The sequence below is a fragment of the Papio anubis genome, chromosome 11, assembly GCF_008728515.1.
Source record: "Papio anubis isolate 15944 chromosome 11, Panubis1.0, whole genome shotgun sequence".
In the NCBI taxonomy this organism is placed as follows: Eukaryota; Metazoa; Chordata; class Mammalia; order Primates; family Cercopithecidae; genus Papio; species Papio anubis.
The window spans coordinates 73,003,295-73,022,511 of NC_044986.1; the positions used below are offsets into that span (position 1 = coordinate 73,003,295).

General features: G+C 39.3%; 1 protein-coding gene across 9 annotated transcripts in view; it reads left to right on the top strand.

Moving 5' to 3' along the window:
• The window catches only part of LRMDA (leucine rich melanocyte differentiation associated), a 1,152,373-nt gene that overhangs the window by 941,327 nt on the left and 191,829 nt on the right, over nt 1–19,217 (top strand). For 3 of the 9 annotated variants that reach the window (XM_017944519.3, XM_017944522.3, XM_031652660.1), the window contains 2 exons: nt 3,644–3,721; nt 4,967–5,631. The exons of 5 other annotated variants lie outside the window; for them this stretch is intronic. In XM_017944519.3, the coding sequence (XP_017800008.1) occupies nt 3,644–3,721; nt 4,967–5,238 (350 nt within the window). In that variant the 3' untranslated portion in view covers nt 5,239–5,631. Of the gene's footprint in view, nt 1–3,643; nt 3,722–4,966; nt 5,632–19,217 lie in introns of those variants that run through there. One more of the 9 variants, XM_017944520.3, reaches the window with a different exon arrangement.

Genomic DNA, 19,217 nt, shown 5'->3' on the forward strand with positions numbered 1-19,217 from the left:
AAATGCTGTTCTGTGTTTTGAGTATCAAAGTTAAGACTTAGGGACTCTTATTTCTTTCCCCTTGGGCTGGAGTTGAAGTTGCAAGGGACGGGCAGGAACCTCTGTTCCTGCCTTCACCATCCCAATGCAAATTAAGTCTTGGGAAGCTCTAGTGACAACAACTCACTGCAGGTGTTGGAGATATCACCGTCCCATGCGAATGCTTTTGGCTCAGGGTATAATACTAAAGGCCTTCCACACTTGGGCTAGGTCTCAGGTGACAGTGTAAGGCAATATTGAAGTTTTCAAAAGAGAATCTGAGTGTCAAAGGAGGACATTGTGATATGGAGGCTGAACAGGGTGCTGTCAAGTGTTACCTGCTTGACTGAAAGGTAAACCAGATCTGAGTTGATATAGGGCAACAGATCCCTTGGGAGTTTTCCCAGGAATATAGAAGTGTGTCACAGGAAAGTAATTGGAAATTGATATTTGGCATATCTCTGGGTTACTTTTTATTCCAGATAATACCAAGAGTCACTTGGTATTGGCCAAGAATCGTTAGTGATTTATACATCAAATCCCACAACCCATTGCTGAAATACAATCTTCTCTTCGTTGATAGTAGCCAGCTGCTTCCTGGTCCTCTGCTTCCTAACTAGTACTTTATGTTAGAGGCTCATGGCCCTGGTTTAGGTGAAATGCATGGTAAAAATAGAAATTCAATCTTATAAAAAACCTGTCTATACTTTTAAAAAATTGATATATAATCTTTGTACGTATTTATGGAGTGTGCGTGGTATTTTGATACATTCATATAATGTGTAATGATTAAATCAGGGTGTTTGTGATAAATCACCTCCAACATTTATCATTTCTGTGTGTTAGGAACATTTCAAATCTTCTAGCTGTTTTGAGATATAAAATAAATTATTTTTAGCTATAGTCACAATTGTGCGGTTGAACATGATGTCTTCTATCTAACTAAATGTTTGTGCCCATTAACCAGCCTCTCTTCATGCCCCTGCACCACACCAATTCTACCTTTTGATAATTCTCTGAAATAAAATTTTCACTGTCAGTGCTGTCCTTAAAACTCAACTCACCTCAACAGGTACTTGTTCAGAGCCTCCTATAGGCTTTATGTTGTGTTGTGTGCCATGGGACCTATAAAATAAGAATGAGACATGACCTTTGCCTTTGAAAAGCTTACGAGCTCATAGGAAGGATGATGTGCTTATGAAAAACATTTTACATGGCAAGATAAGCTATCGTGTATGTGACAAAGTGACTAGAATCGGGAATAAGTGCAACAGAGAGTCAGAAAAATGAGAGTAGGTTGTAGTGGAATTGTCAGAGAAGACTTTATGGATGAGGTGGGACAAAGACACCAATATCCTAAACCCAGAACTCTCCCTTAAAGAAATTGTGAGAAGCACAGCATCAGGTTACCACGAAATTGTGGAGCCCTTTTAAGTGAAAGTAAATTTGTTCAATATGAGAATGGATTAATTTAGTTCAATAAATATTTATTGAGTACATGCTATGTGCCAACAACTATATCTGATGTGATCAAGGAAGAATAATGAGTACAAAGGGGACATGTGTGTATTCTCAGATGCTAACTTCTCTCACATAGGTGTTTAAAGTTATTCCTGGTCTGTTGATTCCAAAGTCTGTGATTTTTACCATTCACCATTCAACCTCTCAAAAAGACTTTCTCATCCAAGATATATTTGGGTTGAGGAGCTGAGTCTAATTTTTTGTGTGGTGGAAAAATGGCATGTCTAACTTCATAAGCTGTATGAAGTATAAAGAGTTGCATGCATGCTGATTGTGAAAGAAAGGGACATTGAATTAGCATTGAATGTGGGCCTAAATTATTGGGTTAGGGAATATTTGGAATAGCATTAGAAAAGCCTGAACGTGGCCCACATTCAGGGCTATAAGTGAAGCCCAAGTTCTCTATAGATCAAGCTTTTCTTGGAACTTGTATCATGCCCCTTGACAGCTGATTTGGAAACCCAATTAGAAAGGCCTCCCATCATTAGAGGTGAGACAGTTTTGCACTGAGCTTTGTTACTTGAGAAGTTTAAAATTGGCTCCACCCAGATATATTGGATAACTCACTAAAATCTAGAATTGATCTGTATTCCTCCTTGTAAAATAAGGAAAGCCATTATGTGTTCATTTCTTTGGGGACAGGTATAACTGGACAATTGCAAACGGTTTTAGAAAGAAAACAATGTCAGGATGATAGTGGTGGTACTAGTCATCATCATGGAGATGGTAGTTATTATTCCAAATATCCAGATAATTTTAAAATAATATAACCATAGAACCCTAGTAAATGCTAGAAAGAATCTAAGATATCAGGCATTGAGGCACAGAGGTGTCAGAGTTTATTTAGCTAAGCAATACCAGAAGATAACTAGAAAATCCTGCTTCCTAGCTAGCAGTCATTTGCATACCACAATGAGACCCCTGCTTAGTAACCCCTGCATTTCTGCAACCCATGTAACTGCTTTCTGAAGCTAATTTAGGTATCAAATAAAAAATGGAATTTTGAGAAAACTGTATTTTTTTTTTTTAAACTGAAGGGATTGGTGGAAGGAAAAGGGAGAAGAAATTTGAAATCTTGGTTCCTGACATTTTCCTTACTGTTCAATTACTCTCTTCATTGGAAAGGTTCATCTTGGCCTCTATGGGTGACATATCCACATGTGGTCGCTCACTCCTATGTGTGCGTGTGCATCTGTTGATATGCATTCCTCTTCATCATCTGTAGGCATTTTACAAATAATGGCTTGTGTGCGGGTGTGTTTTTTATCATCTTATTTTTTTAAATGAAAATGACAACTTGAAAATTCTTTGCAGAAATAATTCTTCTATAGTAAAGAAATTTCAGCATGTCTTCTAGGGTCATCTTTGGGTCACATAATTTCATGGAGGAGTTGGTGGGTGGAAGAGATATAAACAGTGACTTTGGAATTTTTATCTTTCCATCCTGTGGCAAGTGGGCAAAGTTGGTAACAAAGAAGGTTGGTTGGTGGAGAACTAGGAAAATATATTCAAATAAGAAAGGTATAACAAGGTTGTGAGTGCAAACCAAAAAATTGGCAAGTGCAAAACAAAAAATTGGCAAGGCATAGAAAGACAGAAGAGGAGGCATGGATACTCTTCCCCTCCCTCCAACCCTGCTCCTCTGTGAAGCCATTGCTGGGGTGGGGGCGGGATCAGGAGAGTATATAAAGGAGCTTGGACTTTGCGGTTGTAACTCTTGTTTTTGATGAAGCTGTTTTGGAAGCTTTCTTCTTGAATAGAGCTAGGGGGATCTGAGGGAGGCTCAGAAGAGAGGAGAAAGGCCATTTGGAACTCGATCCAGGTTCTGGGCATAAAGATGAGAAAGTATTACAGGGTTTCTGTAAACCAAGGAGTTCAGGTTGGCAGGATGGAAATCTGACCCAGGTTTTACACACCAAACTATGTGTGTGGAGGTGCACCTCAGATGGGTACCTTTTTCATATTTATCCAAAGCACTGTGTAGAACAGACTAGTCCCTGGATAGGGGAATTTTAAACTTCCTTCTAAGTTTTCCAATCCTATCTGCATATTTTCAGAGCTGGAGTTTCTAAGCAAGGCACTCTATATTTGTTCTCTTGGGTAGTTAAAGCACAGACAGCAGGGAAGCATGGTGGCTCACAGAGCGATCTAGCTGCAGAGACCACCTTATCCAATGAACGAAGTAAGTATAAAATGGAAATGACTAAAGGGGTCCTTGATTTCACTCTCTTGAGATAGCATCCACAAAGCCAAGTGTCTGGAGACCCTCATTTCCAGCTTCTCTCGTCTCCAGTCTCCCTTTAGGAAGGCTGTGAGCAAGCCTGGCCTTCGTGGTTCTTTACTTCCCTGTCTGCAAACTCCCTGCAATTATGATGCAGATCCTTACGCAGTGTACCATGGGAGTGTGAGGCCTCTGGAAGAAACTCTTGACTTTGAGGAGCTTGGAGGCCTTTGTGAAAACAGGAAAGACAAGCACAATCCCAGTAAATGAAGTGTGTACAAAGCCTGTTTGACAACAAAGTCCTCTCTAGAGGACCTTGAAAAATCAGAGACCGCCATTCCATATGGAGAGGTCTTTCCACCCTCACCTCAGTGGTTGTTTTTCTCTCACTGAAGAATGAAAACGGTAAATGGCCTCAAGCAAGCTAAAAGCAGATCCCTCAGCTTTATTCATTTCCTGACTGCAATACTTGGTGGTAGTATTAGTAAAGGCTCTGGCAGTCCTCATAGGAGAAATGCCAGTAATGAGGCAATGGAATGTTCATTCACCTGCTTTATGTTCTTTTGGAAATAACATGATTTATAAAAAATACAGAATCATAATTGCCAGCCAAGATGTCATTTTAACCTTAGGATGTCCAGAAACAAAGAGATATTACATCCTTTGTTCTTGGAGCACCGCTGGTGTCAAATTATGCACAGCGTTTCCTCTTGGCATTGAGTGCTTGTGAGCCTAACAGCAACCAAACACTGACTTCAGAAAGATGATGCTTCTGATGGTTTTCTCACCTGAATATCTCCTTGGTGCTATGGGAGACAGCATGGGCCTCCTAGCTTCCCTGCATTCTGATAGAGCAGGAGCCAGGAGGCATGGCAGTCTTAGAAATGGCTAAGGGTTGGGGTATACTGTCTTTGGCCTCTATCAAAGGAGCTGAACAAGAGTCCCATTAAAATTCTGGTGAAATAATTCATAACCTTGGTTTTATCTGCACATCAACATATGCCAACAGATGCTCAGTGCAAAACATGAATATTTGATTAATATAACATCAGGCATCTGGAGCAGAGAGCAGTGGAATGTTGGGGGGTGAGTGGGACTGAAATGTTATCCATCTAATCACAGCTGTCTGAATGCACATAGTAGGCATTGAAAATATCCGTGATTATATTTTCGTTGATTTGAGTAACTCTGTTGCTTGGTTTTGAGCCCAGATGTTTGGCGTCCCGCTGGAACTGTGTGCTCTGCCTCCTGTCATCGGTCTCATCAGCACACAGATGTTCGGCAAGGGACAGCATTCCTCTAGTCTCCGTTGTAAGGCCTCTTCTCTCTTCTCCCAGCCCATCCACTTGGGCTCCTGTGACAGTCAGCCACAGAACACATCACAGGTCACCCATGGAGCTTGGTGCAGAAACTGTCCACCATGCCATTTTGTCATTGTGGTTTTATCTGAAGGCAGAGAACACCGGAGCCTCAGCTAACAGAGTAGACTAATGCTGGTGACAAGTACTTGAGTGGTCATTTCATCATTCATTCCATTGGTCATTGAAAAAATGTTGAATAAAGGCTTATTAGTCCACAGCACTTCCCTGAAACCTGAAGAAGACATAGGAGAAGACCCTTGGTAGGAGAGGGAGAAGGTTACAATGTGAGTGAGAATATGAGACATTCATTAACTTCTAGGGAATGATAAGACTGGTTACATTAGTGCTGAGGACATTCACAGCAGAGGGGAGGGGAAGCTAGTTGGTAGAGTGGATAGATAGTACACTAGGTCCAAGTCTGTATCTTGGATCTTTCTCATAACAGCAGCATGTGGCTGTAAACCCAGACCTCAGTTTCCTCTGTAAAATAAAGGAGATGCATTAAGATGCTTTCTATGCTCTTCCGTACTATCCTTCAGTGCCACTTTGCTCTGATCAAGAATTGAAGAGAACCCCATATTCCCATGGTTTAATTTTCCCAGAAGACCTAGGACTGACCACTTTCATAAGTAATCAGATAGACTTCTAATAGTCAAAGGACCCTATGAATGAAAGGTAGTAAAAGAAGGCATACACTGATGCCTTAATATCTTGGTTAGAAAATAGAGCTTTTGAAAGTCTATGAAAATCAATTTTGGATAATAATAGAAAAATTTGTTAAGACTGGGAGTAGAGCTCTGCTTCAAAGTGAAATAGCAGCAAGTTTTACCTTTCTTCATGTACCATCATTCTTGAATTAGTTATTAACCTCAGGACCAAGAGCATCTTGTTGCCGTTGGATTGGTCCAGTGGCATTTCTTTCTTTCTTTTTTCTTTTCTTTTTCTTTTTTTGAGGCACAGTTTTGCTCTTATTGCCTAGGCTGGAGTGTAATCGCACAATCTCGGCTCATCACGACCTCTGCCTCCCGAGTTCAAGTGATTCTCCTGCCTCAGCCTCCTGAGTAGCTGGGATTACAGGCATGCGCCACCATGCCTAGCTAATTTTGTATTTTTAGTAATGCTGGGGTTTCTCCATGTTGTTTAGGCTGGTCTTGAACTCTTGACCTCAGGTGATCTGCCTGCCTCAGCCTCCCAAAGTGCTGGGATTACAGGTGTGAGCCACCATGCCTGGCCCTAGTAGCATTTCTGACTTCCTTGGTTCACACGGTCTTGGTATGACAGCTCTGTGAATGGGTACCTGAGGACCTCTGCGGCCAGTGTTCAAGGTGGCTTTTCTTTAGCTCATCTAAGCTACAGGGGCTGTATCTTTAAAAAGTAGAGGCAGCATGATTAATCTGTAGTTGGACAGATTAATTGTGGCTTCCAATGTCTTCAGATCCTGTGTAGGCAGATCAAGTAAGTTACCTATATAAAAGGCAAAGCACAGAAGTCATGAACATTCTCACTTCTGTGTAGTACTATATAGCCTCTCGAAAGGTTTATAACAATTACTAACCAACTTGTTTAATCCCCACAGTTCTGTGAGGTCAGTATTACATTCTTATGTTGTAAGTGAGGATACTGAGGTACAAATGTATTTGTGGGGTTGGAAATTTTTCACAGGACATATTTGGTGGATGCTGGGAGCAGCTACTCTCCTGAAACTCCAAAATACCCTCCCTACCTCACCTGCTACAGTTGAACTTTTTCTGTAAGTTAAGACATTTCTGATTCTGGGTACTCTTTTAAAATGCGAATATCCCTGCAAGAGAGGTCAGACCAAATTTCTTAGTGCTTAAATAATTGCCTGACTAATGTTTAAAAATAATTTTCATCTAAGATAGTTGAGCACAACATGCTAACATGTTAAAATCAGGATTAAATGGGCTGGGTGCGGTGGCTTATGCCTGTAATCTGAGCATTTTGGGAGGCCAAGGCGGGTTGATCACTAGACGTCAGGAGTTCAAGACCAGCCTGGGCAACAAAGTGAAACCTTGCCGCTAGTAAAAATGCAAAAATTAGTTGGATGCAGTGGTGTGTACCTGTAGTCCCGGCTACTCGGGAGGCTGAGGCAGGAGAACTGCTTGAGCCTGGGAGGCGGAGGTTGCAGGGAGCCGAGATTGAACCATTGAACTCCCGCCTGGGTGACAGAGTGGGACTGTCTCAAAAAAAAAAAAAAAAAAAAAAAATCAGGATTAAATGAAGGCGGACCAGGATAGATTTGGGTTTGGGGAGCTTGTTTAGGAGTAGCTATCTGATAGGGTTATAACAATGGTGACCCCAGGACTCCAATTCTGAATGAAGGAAGTCCCCATCTAAGGGATAGTATGGGACATGGAGCAAGAAGATAATGGAAACAGAGCAACTCTTTATATTTCAGACTTGGTTGGCTTATTTGTGCCGGACCCACCCCTGGTGAGTGGGCAGGATTGTGATGGATGGGGTCAAGCTTCTCTACCATTACATGCCAAGTACCTGGCTTAGGGCATTGATCCATTTCATATACTCTCTTATTTTGCTAACCACTTAAGGCAGAAAAATCATTTCCCTGTTCTACTCCAATATGTGCCAGTTGAAAGTGAAATCCTCACACTGAGCAAATGTACCAAAGAACACTCTATAAACTTAATGAGGGAGATGAAGAGATATGTGCCAGAAACCTAGAAAATTTAACACTGATGAGGTTATGACTATTATATGTTTAGTTAAATTGTTGACACTGACGGGACGTGACTGAGGAAATCTACCATCCGTTTTCTCCTTGTATCAGTGATAATGGTTCCTTGGTGTGCTCTTCTCAGTTAACAAAAATATTCCCGAAAGTTAAATGCAGGGAGAAGAAGTGACATAAGAAGTACTTTTATTATCTCTGTTCTTCTGGGAGTTCCCTCCAGGAACATTATTTAAAGCAGGACTTCTCCAGACTGGCAAATGAGTTTGAAGGGAAGGACTCACGAGTTCAGAGGGGACCGGAGAGGCTCCTAACCCTGTGCTTGAAGACTTGCCCCAGAAAACCCACGGAGCACGACACTGCCATAGCCTCTCAAAAACACCTTTCTCTTTCATTTTCCTCCTTTCAAAAACTGACAAAGGTTATCCACGGGCTAGTGAATAAAATCTCAATTCCTTTAGCTGACATTCAAGGCACAAATGTGATCATGATTTTCGTAAGCTGTCAAGTGCTGTATAAACAGGTGGTGGAGAGAGTATTGAATTTGAAGTCAGAACACTTTGGTTTCAGTCTTGTTAGCTGGGTGACCTTGGGCCGGTCACTTGATCACTCTGAATCTCAGTTCCTTCACTTATAAAATAGGATTATTTCAATAGTTAAATTAATTGAAAGTAACATAGTACTTAGCAAAGAGTGAACATTCAATACCCATTAATGAAGAGATGGTTACCAGAGGCAATTTATTCTAGCATTTAAGAACATTGGCTATGGAGACAAAAGTTAGTAATCTTTTTTATTCATTTATTTTTGTTTTAGATTCAGGGCATACATGTGGTTGTTTGTACCCCCCTGGTGGAGTTGGGCTTCAAATGTACCTATCACCCAAATATCGAACCTTGTACCCAAAAGTTAATTTTTCAACCCTTACCCTCCGTCCACCCTCCCCCCTTTTGGAGCAGTCTTTCTTTTGTCTTTGATTTCTACCTATAAAATGGGGGTAAGTTGGAAGATTTAGATGAGTTAATACATATCAGTAACTTTCAATAGTGCTTGGCCCATATTGATCCTTCTGTAAGTATTAAGTCTTTTCTTGCTACTGTTGTTGCTTTTATTGAATGACCTGTCCTAACCTTATTTTTCCTGACTTATCTGATTTTCTGTTTTACCAGCAGACAGAGCTCCTCCACAAAGTCATGATATCATTAGGGTGGGGATTAATTCCTGCCTTTAACTTCCATGAGCTTTACTCAATGCCTGAAAAATACTCAATAATTTTTGTTATTAAAAAGTGTGCAAACATGCTTGCTAACATCTACCTAGCATTGCTAGAGGTTTCAGCTTGTAGAGTAAGTGAAAGAAAGAAAGAAAGAAAGAAAGAAAGAGAGAGAGAGAGAGAGAGGGAGGGAGGGGGGGAGGGAGGGAAAGAAGGAAGGAAGGAAGGAAGGAAGGAAGGAAGGAAGGAAGGAAGGAAGGAGCATCCAGATTGGAAAGGAAGAAGTAAAACTGTCTTTATTTGTGATGAAATTATCATCTGTGTAGAAAATTCAGTGGAATGTACATAAAGCTATTAGAAGCAACAGGTGAATTTAGCAAGTTGTGGGATGCAAGATTAATATCCAAGTCATTTTTTTTTTAGTTGCTTAAACTTAAGACAGTCACAAGTAGACCAGTTTAACTGGAGCATAGGATAAGTGAGGGGTAGTGTGGTATGCAAAATTAGAAAGGCAAATCTAGATAACATGGAATTATCTAGATTTGCTTTTGCTTACTCTTTCTCTCCCTTCGTTCATTCCTTTTCCCCTCCCTCACCTCTTTCCTTCCTTTTTCCTTTCTAGTTTCTTGGCATAACAACCTTTTTTCCATAAAAGAAGGGTAGAACTTATTTCTTAAAAGCAAAGTTATTTATTCTTTGGGTTAAGTCAAACAAAATGACAATAACTATGTTGTTTTGAGCTTACAGTGAATGTTCTGTTATATATAAAATGGTCCCAAAGACAAGGAGTGAAATGTCAGCAAGCAATCATTGGAACTTAGGGTATCAGGATTCAAGTTCTGATTTCCTCTTAACTAGCTCTAATAACTTTGGGAAGATCACTTCACCTTTTTAAGGCTCAGTTTGCTTGTCTTAAAAAAGGGATAATGATTGCATGACTTCCATATTTATAGGGTCGTTGATGGCTTACTCCAACAAAATTTTTCTAGTTCTTAGAAACTCTAAGAGCTGCAGATGGGGAATCACTCCCCTCAGGGAATATTTAGTGAAAATATGTGTAGAACTAACTCCAGTGGCATAGGATAGGCTATTCAGAGTAGTATACATAAGGGCCTAGGAGAGTGCAAAGAAGGGATTAATTAACCCTGCTTGTGGGGTTGGGAACAATTTCACTCAGTTGATATCTAAACCCAAGTTCCAGCTTAAGTAAGATTTTTGACAGAGAAAGGGACAAATTTAATATAACAATGGAAATAGTGTCTTTTGTTTGTTTAGCACTTTACCATTTTACTTGACATAAATTAGAGTGATCTAAAAACTATATAGATGTTAGGGATTATTATTGCTATTCTAGGGGTGGTTCTTATTACTTTAAACTACTTGTTTGATAAGGCTGGGGAAATTTTGACCCCAAATTGTAGCAATTTAGAAAAGTTTGTTTATATGAAAATTTCCAGGGAATTTTTCCATGTTGGGGGAACTGGGAGCCTTAGGAGCTTGGTGGGGTGTCAAGGATTAGGGGAGGGGCATGGGAAGAGGGAAAAAGGATAGTAATTAAATCTTTGCAAAAAGGTGACTCATTTTGTAATTGTGGCATAACTTGCTAAGTAAAAATACAAGAATATGAAAACCTGGACGTTTAACTTTTTTCCCATAAGTTATTGGGGTACAGGTGGTATTTGGTTACATGAGTAAGTCCTTTAGTGGTGATTGTGAGATTTTGGTGCACCCATCACCCATGTATACACTGCACCATATTTGTAGTCTTTTATCCCTCACTCCCCTCCCATCCTTTCCCCCAAGTCCCCAAAGTCCATTGTATTATTCTTATACCTTTTCGTCCTCATAGCTTAGCTCCCATATATCAGTAAGAACATACGATGTTTGGTTTTCCATTCCTGAGTTGTATCACTTAGAATAGTAGTCTCCAATCTCATCCAGGTCACTGCAAATGCTGTTAATTCATTCCTTTTTATGGCTGCATAGTATTCCATCATATATATACACATATATATACACACACATATATGTATATATACACACACATACATATACACACATACACACATATATGTATATATGTATACATATATACATACATATATAAACATATATACATGTATATATACATATACATATATACACATATATAGATATATATGTATAGATACGTATATATACACGTGTGTGTGTATATATATATACACACACGCACACATACACACCACGGTTTCTTTATCCACTCGTTGATTGATGGACATTTGGGTTGGTTCCACAATTTTGCAATTGTGAATTGTGCTCCTATAAACATGCATGTGCATGTTTTCAAATAATGACTTCTTTTCCTGTGGCTAGATACCCAGTAGTGGGGTTGCTGGATCAAATGTTAGTTCTACTTTTAGTTCTTTAGGGAATCTCCACACTGTTTTTCATAGTGGCTATACTAGTTTACATTTCCACCCGCCGTGTAGAAGTGTTCCCTGTTCACTGCATCCATGCCAGCATCTACTGTTTTTAAATTTTTGATTATGGCCATTCCTGCAGGAGTAAGGTGGTATTGCAATGTGGTTTTGGTTTGCATTTCCCTAATCATTAGTAATGTTGAGCATTTTTTCATATGTTTCTTGGCCATTTGTATATCTTCTTTTGAGAATTGTCTATTTATGTCCTTAGTCCACTTTTTGTTTGGATTGTTTGTTTTTTTCTTACTGATTTGTATCAGTTCGTTGTAGATTTTGGATATTAGTCCTTTGTCAGATATATAGAATGTGAAGATTTTCTCCCACTCTGTGGGCTGTCTGTTTACTCTGCTGACTGTTCCTTTTGCTGTGCATAAGCTCTTTAGTTTAATTAGGTCTCAGCTATTTATCTTTGTTTTTATTGCATTTGCTTTTGGGTTCTTGGTCATGAAATCCTTGCCTAAGTCAACGTCTAGAAGGGTTTTTCCAATGTTATCTTCTAGAATTTTTATAGTTTCAGTTCTTAGGTTTAAATCCTTAATCCATCTTGAGTTGATTTTTGTATAAGGTAAGAGATGAGGATACAGTTTCATTTTCCTACATGTGGCTAGCCAATTATCCCAGTACCATTTGTTGAAAAGGGCGTCCTTTCCCCACTTTAGGTTTTTGTTTGCTTTGTCGAAGATCAGTTGGCTGTAAGTATTTGCATTTATTTCTTGGTTCTCTATTCTGTTCCATTGGTCTGAGTACCTATTTTTATACCAGTACCATACTATTTTGATAACTATGGCCTTATAGCATAGTTTGAAAATAGGTAGTGTGATGCCACCAGATTTGTTCTTTTTGCTTAGACTTGCTTTGGCTATGCAGGCTCTTTTTTGTTTCCATAAGAATTTTAGAATTGTTTTTTCTAATTCTGTGAAGAATGATGGTGGTATTCTGATGGGGATTGTGTTGAGTTTGTAGATTTCTTTTGGCAGTATGGTCATTTTCACAATATTGATTCTACCCCTCCATGAGCTTGGGATGTGTTTCCATTTGTTTGTGTCTATGTTTAGAAATCTGTGATTTCTTTCAGCAGTGTTTTGTAGTTTTCCTTGTAGAGGTCTTTCAACTCCTTTGTTAGGTATATTCCTAAGTATTTCATTTTTACTGCAGCTATTGTAAAAGGGGTTGAGTTCTTGATTTGATTCTTGGCTTGGTTGCTGTTGGTGTATAGAAGAGCTACTGACTTGTGTACATTAATCTTGTATCCAGAAACTTTGCTGAATTATTTTATCAGTTCTACAAGTTTTCTGGAGGAGTCCTTAGGGTTTTCAAGGTAAACGATCATATCGTCAGCAAACAGTGACAGTTTGACTTCGTCTTTACCGATTTGGATGCCCTTTATTTCTTTCTCTTGTCTGATTGCTCTGGCTAGGACTTCCAGTACTATGTTGAAGAGGAGTGGTGAGAATGGATATCCTTGTCTTGTTACAGTTCTCAGAGGGAATTCTTTCAACTTTTCCTCATTCAGTATTATGTTGGCTGTGAGATGGCTTTTATTACATTAAGGTATGTCCCTTGTATGCAGATTTTGCTGAGAGTTTTACTCATAAAGAGATGCTGGATTTTGTTGAGTGCTTTTTCTGCATCTGTTGAGTGATCATGTGATCTTTGTTTTTAATTCTGTTTATGTGGGTATCACATTTATTGACTTGTGTATATTAAACCATACCTGCATCGCTGGTATGAAACCCACTTGATCATGGTGGATTTTCTTTTTGATATGTTGTTGGATTTGGTTAGCTAGTATTTTGTTAAGGATTTTAGCATCTATGTTCATCAAGGATATTGGTCTGTAGTTTTCTTTTTTGGTTATGTGCTCCCCTGGTTTTGGTATTGGGGTGATGCTGGCTTCATAGAATGAATTAGAGAGGGTTCCTTCTTTCTCTGTCTTGTGGAATAGTGTCAAAAGGATTGGTACTAACTCTTCTTTGAATGTCTGGTAGAATTCTGCTGTGAACCTGTCTGGTCCTGGACTTTTTATTGTTGTTGTTGTTTTTAAATTTTTTAAATTTTAAATTTAATTTTTTTTTTTTTTTTGAGATGGAGTTTCACTCTTGTTGCCCAGGCTGGAGTGCAATGGCACGATCTCAGCTCACCATAACCTCTGCCTCCCAGGTTCAAGTGACTCTTCTGCCTTAGTCTCCCAAGTAGCTGAGATTACAGGCATGCGCCACCATGCCCGGCTAATTTTGTATTTTTGTTAGAGATGGGGTTTCTCCATGTTCATCAGGTTGGTCTTGAACTCCCGACCTCAGGTGATCCACCCGCCTCGGCCTCCCAAAGTGCTGGGATTACAGGAGTGAGGCACGGTACCTGGACGGTAATTTTCAAATGACCATTTCAATCTTGCTGCTTGTTATTTGTCTGTTCAGGGTCTCTAATTCTTCCTGATTTAAGCTAGGAGTGTTGTATTTTTCCAGGAATTTATCCATCTCTCTAGGATTTCCTTTATGTGCATAAAGGTGTTCATAGTAACCTTGAATAATCTTTTGTATTTCAGTGGTGTCAGTTGTAATATCTCCTGTTTCATTTCTTAATGAGATTATTTGGATTTTCTCTCTTTTCTTGGTTAATCTTGCTAACGGTCTATCAATTTTATTTTTTCTTTTCAAAGAACCAGCCTTTTGTTTTATTTATCTTTTGTATTATTTGTGTTTCAATTTCATTTAGTTCTGCTATGATCTTGGTTATTTCCTTTTGCTGGGGTTGAATTTGGTTTGTTCTTGTTTCTCTGGTTCCTTGAGGTGTTACTGTAAATTGTCTTTCTGTGCTCTTTCAGACTTTTTGATGTAGGTGTTTAGGGCTATGACCTTTCCTCTTAGCACTACCTTTGCTATTTCCCAGAGGTTTCAATAGGTTGTATCATTATTGTCATTCAGTTTGAATAATTTTTTTAATTTTCATTTTGATTTCGTTTTTGACCCAATGCTCATTCAGGAGCAGGTTATTTAATTTCCATGTATTTGCATGGTTTTGAAGGTTCCTTTTGGAGTTGATTTCCAGTTTTATTCCACTGTGGTCTGAGAGAGTATTTGATATAATTTCAATTTTCTTAAATTTATTGAGACTCGTTTTATGGCCTGTCACATGGTCTATCTTGGATAAAGGTCCATGTGCTGTTGAACAGCATGTGTATTCTGTGGTTGTCAGGTGAAATGTTTTGTATGTATTTGTTGAGTCCATTTGTTCCAAGGTATAGTTTAAATTCATTGTTTCTTTGTTGACTTTCTGTCTTGATGACCTGTCTAGTGCTGTCAGTGGAGTATTGAAGTCCCCCACTATTATTGTGTTGCTGTCTATCTCATTTCTTAGGTCTGTTAGTAATTGTTTTATAAATTTGGGAGCTCCACTGTTAGGTGAATGTATGTTTAGGATTGTGATGTTTTCCTGTTGGACAAGGTCTTTACTATTGTATACTGTCCCTCTTTGTCTCTTTTAACTGCTGTTGCTTTAAAGTTTGTTTTGTCTGATATTTGAATAGCTACCCCTGCTTGGTTTTGGTGTCCATTTGCATGAAATGCCTTTTTCCACCCCTTCACTTTAAATTTATCTGAGTTCTTATGTGTTAGGTGAGTCTCCTGAAGGTAGCACATAGTTGGTTGGTGAGTTCTTATCCATTCTGCTGTTCTGTATGTTATAAGTGGAGTATTTAGGCCATTGAAATTCAGTGTTAGTATTGAAATGTGAGGTGCTGTTGCTTTTATCGTGCTCTTTGTTGCCTATGTACTTGGTTTTTTGTTTTTGCTTTTTAACTTGTATTTTTGTTTTATAGGTCCTGTGTGATTTATGCTTTAAAGAGGTTCTGTTTTGATGTGCTTCCAGGATTTGTTTCAAGATTTTGAGCTCCTTTTATCAGTTCTTGTTGTGGTAGTTTGGTAATGGTGAATTCTCTCAGCATTTGTTTGTCTGAAAACAACTGTATCTTTCCTTCATATGTGATGCTTAGTTTCGCTGGATACAAAATTCTTGTCTGATAATTGTTTTGTTTGAGGAGCCTGAAGATAGGTCCCCAATACCTTCTAGCTTGTAGGGTTTCTGCTGAGAAATCTGCTCTTAATCTGATAGGTTTTCCTTTATAGGATACCTGGTGCTTCTGTCTCATAGCTCTTAAGATTCTTTCCTTCATTTATTTATTTATTTATTTATTTATTTTTTGAGACAGAGTCTTGCTCTGTTGCCCAGACTAGAGTGAAGTGGCGTGATCTCTGCTCACTGCAAGCTCCGCCCCCCGGGTTCATGCCATTCTCCTGCCACAGCCTCCCGAGTAGCTGGGACTACAGGCACCTGCCACCACTCCCGGCTAATTTTTTTGTACTTTTACTAGAGATGGGGTTTCACAGTGTGCTCCAGGATGGTCTCGATCTCCTGACCTCATGATCCGCCTGCCTCGTCCTCCCAAAGTCTTTCCTTCATCTTAAATTTAGGTAATCTGATGACAATGTTCTTAGGCAAAGATCTTTTTGTGATGAACTTCCCAGGTGTTCTTTTGCTTCTTGTATTTGGCTGTCTAGGTCTCTCGCAAGGTCAGGGGAGTTTGCTTCAATTATTCCCCTAAATCTGTTTTCCAGGGAAAACCTGGACATTTAAATGCTAGTTTAACATGGAGCAGAGAACTCCATCTTTGTAAAATGCTGCGACCTGGGAATTTCCCTTCATAATTTTGATAGACATGTGGCACTTCTGGTTGAGAACTGGGCCTACAGCAGTACTTAACTTAAGAGTTCCCTAGATCCTTGCCTTGGTTCAACATATCCCAACTATGAGATAATGACTGTTTGATTGAAGAAGTATTGAAGAGTATTTGGAACTATAGACAAATAACACAGTATCTGGAGCTTGCAGCCCAGTGGGAAATGGAGCCAAGAATGTACCTATAATTTAGGGTAAGGAGCAATAATGAGGTCCCATAAAAATAAAAAACCATGATGTTAAATAGACTACAGATCATTTGCACCTTGAGGCTTTTCTTAGATTTTATGCCAGCAAAAAAAAGTAGTAATACGCCTCATGCTTTATGCCAAAAGAATTCTTCGTACACAAGATTTTATTTGTTTTAGTGTAATCAAAGAGACCCTCCTCCTAAAATTATTTAAGGGTAAAAAGAAAACAAAAAACCATCCAGCTATAAAGAGCTGCCAGCCTGGGTTTGGAGCATGGCTTTAATCCTCTCTGCCTGGGGTCATACTGTTTTTATGCTGCTCTTGACTCTGTTTCAAAGCTGATGTCGCTATCTACAAACCTTGCCTAACAGCTGTAATTATTTCATTTTTATTTACTGTGAAGTCCTTTCCAATCATGTTAGAGAAATGGATTCCAGTGTTTGCAAGTGACCCCTTATCCTGTCTTTTAAAGAAAATAGCATATATTCTAGGCTCCCCTTATCTGTGTTTTTGCTTTCCACAGTTTCAGTTCCCCACGATCAACTGTGGTCCAAAAATAAGATATTCTGTGAGAGAGAGAAAGACCACATTCATATAACTTTTATTATAGTATATTGTTATCATTGTTCTATTTTATTATTATTATTGTAAATCTCTTACCATGCCTAATTTTTAAATTAAACTTTAACATAGACCTGAATGTATAGGAAAAACATAGTATACATACTATATATAGGAAGTGGAGAGCACACCAAGTGTATATCATTTTTGTACTGTAGTAAATTTGAAAAATTGTAGGCCAACCCATTATAAGTTGAGGATGGAAGGTCTGTCTATAGGGTTCAGTATTACATGTGGTTTCAGGCATCCACTAGTGGTCCTGATGTATCTTCTACAGACAAAAGGGGACTACTGTATGTTTGTAAAACCATTGAACAAGGAATTTCAAATGTGACAAAATGTTAAAATGAGACTCTTCAGGTTCAGCTGAAGCCACAAATAATAGGAATCAACTGGTCATACATTCCAAGATGAGGTGCTAGGTCACCCCAGCAGGACCTGCAAGAGTTCTAAAATTTGGATCGTGTCATTGCCTGAGTTTTCAGACATTAGATAAGTCAAGTCAGATTTGATCCTCAGTTTTTTCCGTTGTCAAATGGGAACAGTCATTGCTACCCAGTCACCTTGTAGGGATGTGTCAGTTGAGATGCTGGACCTGAAGATGCCATGAAAATTCAAGGTAGTGGTTCTCTTTCTCCTTCTTGCAGTGGGGTTTTGGGTCACAAAATGATAGGATTGTCCTCAAATACTTTATAGAAAGCCATTGGTGCTTTTAACACAGTATTTTAGTGTTTCATTTTGGGGTCAAATACACTTTGTTTTTTTTTCTCACAACTGGTTTTGTGAATCTACTCTGCAGGGCTAGATCTTCTGCCCTGGAATAGTATCCTAGCTAGTGTTCAGAGCCTGCCACTCACTCTTAGTTAGTAATAACTCCTCTCATTGGTTACCTAAGTTTCCAAACAGTGTTGGTTATACTATAAATAAGTATAGTCTCAGGTCATAATCAAAACTCTGAAATTCATCCATGGGTAATGCATCTTCTGGCACCATCAAGAGCTTGCTACAGGGGGAGAAGTGGGCTGAGTACCTTCTTTCTCCTTTATTCTTCCATATGCTAGGTGAGTTGGATAGGGGAAAGGAAGAGAAGTAGGAGCCAGGATCAAATTTGCTTGGCTGGTCCCAATCTGGTATTGGGTTGCTTTTCGACTGGCAGATGCTGAAGACTGGCGTTTTTTCTCTGCAGGCTGTTTCATGATTTGGATGCTTATCACTAGGGTTCCTCTTTCTTGCAGGTGATTCTCTTGCTGATGATAAATGAATCATCTAGGGACTTTTATCTGCTGAGCTCTCCTTGCCTCTAACAAGGCAAGGTCCAAGACTGCCTCAGGGTGCTTTTACTTGTACTTAGCACTTACCTCCTCCCTGGAAATATGGATCTTTGACCTAAGAGTGGTATATAGTTGTGTCCCCAAATTGAGTCTCTTTTGTTTAGCCACCTAGCGAGCAGCTTCAGCCATAGTAGTTCTTTCACTCATTAACTTTCTTAGACTTATATAAGACATGGATGCAGCTGGAAACCATCATTCTTAGCAAACTATCACAAGAACAGAAAACCAAACACCGCATGTTCTCACTCATAGGTGGGAACTGAACAATGAGATCACTTGGACTCAGGAAGGGGAACATCACACACCGGGGCCTATCATGGGGAGGGGGGAGGGGGGAGGGATTGCATTGGGAGTTATACCTGATGTAAATGACGAGTTGATGGGTGCAGCAGACCAACATGGCACAAGTATACATATGTAACAAACCTGCACGTTATGCACATGTACCCTACAACTTAAAGTATAATAATAATAAATAAATTTAAAAAAAAAAAAAAAAGACTGGTATCAGTTCACTCTGACCCTCAAAGTTCAGGGGCACCTACCAAGCTATCTGAGTACACTACCAAAGTCCCTCTCATTTGCTTGAAATAAAAGGAGTAGCATAGCCCTAATACTTGTCCACTGGAGGGAAGCATTGCAAGTACACTTGAACATTCTCTTTAAAGAAATCCTTGCCGGGCACAGTGGCTCACACCTGTAATCCCAGCATTTTGGAAAACTGAGTGGGGAAACTGAGGTCAGGAGTTTGAGACCCGTTTGGCCATGGTGAAACCCCATCTCTACTAAAAATACAAAAATTAGCCAGGCGTGGTGGCAGGTGCCTGTAATCCC